We start from the raw sequence: 5271 nt of genomic DNA, 5'->3' as shown, positions 1-5271 counted from the left end.
CAGCAGGAACAGCACTTCAGGAATGAAATAGTTGATACTGGTCCTACCTGCAACACGTATTTCCGAGCACGTTCAACGTCTCCTGGCTTACTGAACCGTCTCATTATCATAGCATTCATTTCTGGAAACTAAGCACAAAGGCAGACGGTTTTGTACAGTTTATGAGTTGTTTTCTGTGTAGCTGCCTGCCATGCTAAGGTCAAAAAGAAACTGAAGTACAGACCTCTTCTCCTGACAGTTTTTACTACAGGTATAGGTGAATACCTGTGATCTGCATAGATAGTATAACAAAGCCCACACATTTAAAACTTACACTGGCTGTAGCCAGGTGCCAGTGGAAGTTAGCACCTGCTATTTCATCAGGTTGAACAGACGACCCAGTGTGGCAATTTCTGATGTGGCTACTTCTGGGTGTATAAGCTGGTTCAGGTATTCTTATATCACAAATGATGGTTGGTGTTGGCACACCTAAGAGAAACACTTCTTTCCAACCTGTGTACAGCAGAGGACCCAGGAGTCTGTTATATCTATATTGCACAGGTCAGCCTGTAAAACCCTTCAAGATATGTAAGAGAAAAATGATGACTATAATATATTTTGGTTTTGGTCACCTACAATTTGCAGTTAGTACTGCACACTCAATTCCCTACAAATCAGGCAGATAACTGAAGTCAGTTGTCTGAGAAAGTCACTGCATCCCTTAGCTAAATATGCAGGCACTTTCTTCAGACAGTCCAGATAACAGAAGAACCTGGTGCTTACAAACAAAGGTCACTGGCTCAAGGGAGCTGCTCTGCAGAAGAATTATTTTTAAAGGAAAGAGTTGTTTGCTAATCTTTGTCAAAAGGGTTATAGTCAAACCAAGATTATTTTATTGCCATACACATGGAAACAATGATCTGCTTTCCTTGCACACCTTTAATCCTGAAACTGTAGATCTACAAACTTGTTAGGAACAAACATGTAGCATCCCTCGTTGTTGTGACATTTCCCTGTTACTCATAGGTAGTCTTTGTGGAAGATACATTTAGAAGTTTACTGGTGACTCACATGTGGCTTTCTCTAGATTCTAGCTTTCTCCCCATGTCATGACAATTTAATTGCAATGTTCACATAATCCATTTTCATGTTATTCGTATTTACAATGACAGAGGATGCATGTGCTTTCACTTTTTATATTTAAGCACTAAAGAATGTAAAAACCCCCCAAACCTGTAATGAAAAGCTGTTATTAGCAGTTCTGCAGATTTACCATCTAGTATATAAGCATTTGATAGGAATGCTTGTAAGAAAAATAAACCCTTTATTCTTCAGCTGTACTAGTTTAAGAGTGGCTTTAGACTTAGCGTATACTAGTGTGTTTCTTTTAAAAAGAGTTTGTCTTTTACTGAGTGAATTAACAGGTCTGACATCAAGCTAAACATTTTTTGTATAAAGGCCTCTCTTTAATATTCTAAAGGAAAACCATGTGTTTCAGAGGGAGGGGAGAGGACATCGAAAAGACGGCTGTCACTGAAGGTCCTGACCACGTTCAGAGCTAAAGTGTGTTTGCCAAGAAGACAACTTGATGATTACCAGATCTATTAACGGGTACGCAGGATAGCAGTAATACTAATTTTAAGAGAAAAAGCAGCCTGTACCTAACAATTACATTTGGGACTGTCTTCAAGTCCTGGTTCAGGAGGTTTTATTCTTGGATACAAATAGATGAAACATCTTTTAGTAGCAGCACAGATAAGTGTCTGCTGAAGCTCCACATTTTTTTGGCCGTTATACTTTGTTTACATATTGCTTAAGTCTGTAGTGCTGTTCTTCCAGCTTCTTGAAAACAGCAGAAAATTTTCAGCAAAGACGCCCTCTGGATAATGTGGAAAATTTTGCAAGATGGTCAAGTTCTCTTTCAGTGTAAAAATGTACGCTTCCTATCAAAGATATAAATAGTGAAGAGCCTTTAAAAGTGACCTACAGAGAACAAATAAGATTTTAAAATAGAACTGACTTTTTTTTTTCTTGTACTTCCCTATTAGGAACTTAACTCATTTAGCTTGTAAAGCTAATTAAATGACAGATGAAGTCAAAAGTCAGAGACAGCCAACCCAAACAACTGAATAAAATAATAGTTTTAATTAAAAAATGGAATATTCAACACCCACAAGACGATCAGTGTCGCCCATTCTCTGCCAACATCAGAGTATTTGCAACATGTCCTTGTTTCTCTCTACACACAGCTTTAACACATAAACAAACATTTCACAATTACATCCCCTTTCTGTACCTCAGCCTCTCACTGTTCTTTAGACAACTCCAGTTGCTGGTGACTAACGAGATCCTGCTGCTTATCACAAATCCTGAAATAATGACTCAAGACCAAGTCTGTGAATCCCCCAGATGGGTCTGTGGGGAGGAACCGAGAAACGGAGGAGGTTGTTCTCAGCGCGCATTTGCCTGCATTCCCAAGTGACTGATACTCTGTGCCTTCCTGTCTTTTATGTCCTTGTAAATGCCCAGAGGATAAGGAAACAAACACATAACCTATGTCCCACCTCCCCCCACCCTGGGCTCTTTAAGAAAGAGGGAGAAGTAAATGTCATAAAGTTGTATGTTTTTAAAAATTATTTAAAACTTTTCCCATGTGAAGCTCTGAACAATTCCAATGAGAAATCCCAGACCAGAGCTCTTACTGGAGCAAGTTGTGCCAGTTTTTGTACCATGCTGTGAAGTCAGGCAGGAAGGACTGTGAAGGACTGCTTTCTGAGTCCCAAACCCTCTTCAGGTGAACCAGAAACTTGAGCAAGGTGCATTAAACCAGTTTCTTCCCCAGCTAGGGATTAGCACTGATTTTAATGACTCTTTCGGTGCTGCTGGCACTTCTGTTTTCCTTATACTCCTCCAAATCATTTTCAAGACACTAAAAATCTTGACCAATCTTAAGCTTATTTTATTTATGCTTTCTCTTATCGGAACTACTATTACATTTACCTTCAGAAGAGAAAGCTTCCTGCGTTTGTAACTGGTTAAGACTGAAGGACAAAGAGACTAAGAGATAAAATCCAGTCAGTAGAGATGCTCACCTAAAAGCTAGGCAGAGGTTTAAGCTCTTGGCCTGAGGATGGATACAAAGCCAAGAACTTGGCAAAAAGCCTGCATATGTAGTCAAGCCTGCGGAGATACAAGATGTCTCAGGAAAAAAATTAATCAAGAAGCCACTAAGGAACAGCCTGCAGAAAACAGGCAAAAGCTCCCTGAATACCTGCCCCTTTGCGAAGATTAAGCACTGGAACTGGGGCAGCAAAAGACCAGCACTGCTTTGGATATGAATGTTAAGAGGACTTGCACAGAGAGGTGCTTCTCAGTCTGAAAGAACGCGTGGTCCAGCTGATGTGGACCACACTGATTTTTCACAGGTGCCCAGGCCACGCTCATCACACTTCAGATTTGGTGTGTTCGAGCTGGACCTCTGTGTGTGCTGTGAAGAGCAGTGGGCACTTTTTGTTTTGGGGAAACAGATTCCCGTGGACTTACCTGTCGACAAGCAAACAAGACGGGACCTGTGGCTAATCCAAGCTTGAGATCTGCTGCTGCTGGTTTCCCCAGACGGTCGGCACACGATGTAAAATCCAGCACATCATCTATGAGCTGGAAAGACAGAAACATACAGATCAGTTTAAAAGTTTTGGGTTTTTAACGAGAACTAAGTACAGAATAATCCTTGTTAAGGTTTACAGAAAGGATTACGACAGCCCACTTTGATTTCTAACGCAGTTTGGAAAAGTTTGTATTTTAGATTCCCTTTAGTTCAAACAAAAGTACTACCTGAAAAGCTATGCCAACGTTTTTTCCATACTGGTATGCAATTTCATGAACTTTGGGATCAGGGCAGCCTAGAATTGAAACCTGAAAAGAAAAAAAATCCCAAGTAAATAGAAAGCTTTAGTTAGCATCCACTTTTGTTCCCTGACCATAGGTGTGACACAGCAAGCACTGACAGTGAGGGTCAGGGAAAGGAAATGAGGTGACTCGGGAGCGCGTTCCTGCTTATCTCTGTTCATGGATACACACAAATAGCCAAGCTTATTAGAAAACAAGGCTGAACAGCAGTGCGGTATTAAAAATATATTCAAGTCTGGAAAGAGATTAGCTTTATTAAATATTTATCAGACTGAGAAATTATAATGCACAGATGAAGAGAGAAGAAATGTGGATGCACTGCACATGCAGGCCAGGAGTCTACTATACAATCCAGTGACAGAGGAATTCAATTTATTACATATATAAATCAGCCAGGGCATAATTGGAGGTCAGACAACAGATAAATGACATTACATGCCTCATAAAAGATCGACAAAACTGGATGTGTTGCACTCAGTATAGAAGAGACAGTTGAGATAAGATTATTTTTAAGGGTGATGTTAACTGTAACTGAATTGCTCAGGAAGATGAGCAGACAGGCTTGCAGACAAAGGTATCAAGGGATAATTAGTGGCAAAGACAAGACAGTGAATGATGGAAGTACACTGGGCTAGACAAAAGTATCACTAAACTGAGAAAAAGAAAACATTTTAACTGAGTGCAGATAAAGGAACTGACTACTTGAGAGACAAGTTTTGCTGAATAAACTCCACACAGCTAAAACACAGGACACAAACTAAGACTTGAGAACTAGTATCTTGTGTCAAAGTAAGGGCACTTAGGCTTCTGCATTTATGTATTGATTATACACTTTGAAAAGTGAGGTTGGTTATATTTAAATACTCAGATTTATTTCAGCCTTCAGTAAAGCAGTTAGGAACAGGGGGCAAAAAAATCCATCCTGGTTTACTGCAGACATTCCAAATCTGCTGTGCCTCATGAGAGAGGAGTGAAGATACATTTTACTTGGTGTAAGACTAAGAATACATGCTAGGAAAACCACAAAACATAAAGATGTGTGTGTATATGTATACACACACACACACACACACAAAATTCTTCTTAAAGACTATGTAAGGCAGGATCATTAGAAAAAAAATAAACAAAAAACCCCACACCAAAACTAAAAACAAGTCTGGTAGTGGCTTTGAAGGTGAATATGAAGATGGAAATAAGAAACATCATATCCTAATAAATGCAACGCAACTTGCACAAGATTGGAGACTATTTCATGCACCAGTGCATTTTGTAACTGAGCATCAGAAGGCTTCCCAGTCATAACCTGCATACATGGATAACAGTTAAAACCCAGAGGAATCTGGGTGCCCGAGGCATTAACAGCATCTCCCATTTTCCAATTTC

The 5271-nt window shown here is 39.8% G+C and overlaps 1 protein-coding gene across 1 annotated transcript in view; it reads right to left on the bottom strand.

The window, feature by feature from the left end:
* PDSS1 (prenyl (decaprenyl) diphosphate synthase, subunit 1) overlaps positions 1-3894 on the bottom strand; it is a gene marked incomplete at its 5' end in the record, with an annotated part of 5088 nt that extends 1194 nt beyond the window's left edge. Inside the window, 3 exons of the mRNA XM_010179663.1 lie at positions 48-128; positions 3523-3636; positions 3814-3894. Coding sequence (XP_010177965.1) covers positions 48-128; positions 3523-3636; positions 3814-3894 — 276 coding nt within the window. The remainder of the gene's footprint in view (positions 1-47; positions 129-3522; positions 3637-3813) is intronic.
* Positions 3895-5271: the final 1377 nt, after the last annotated feature.

This window comes from Mesitornis unicolor, unplaced genomic scaffold (genome assembly GCF_000695765.1).
Source record: "Mesitornis unicolor isolate BGI_N332 unplaced genomic scaffold, ASM69576v1 scaffold30022, whole genome shotgun sequence".
Taxonomy (NCBI): domain Eukaryota; kingdom Metazoa; phylum Chordata; class Aves; order Mesitornithiformes; family Mesitornithidae; genus Mesitornis; species Mesitornis unicolor.
The sequence above is the reverse complement of the archived record's forward strand: the minus strand, read 5'-3'. Positions and strand labels throughout refer to the sequence as shown.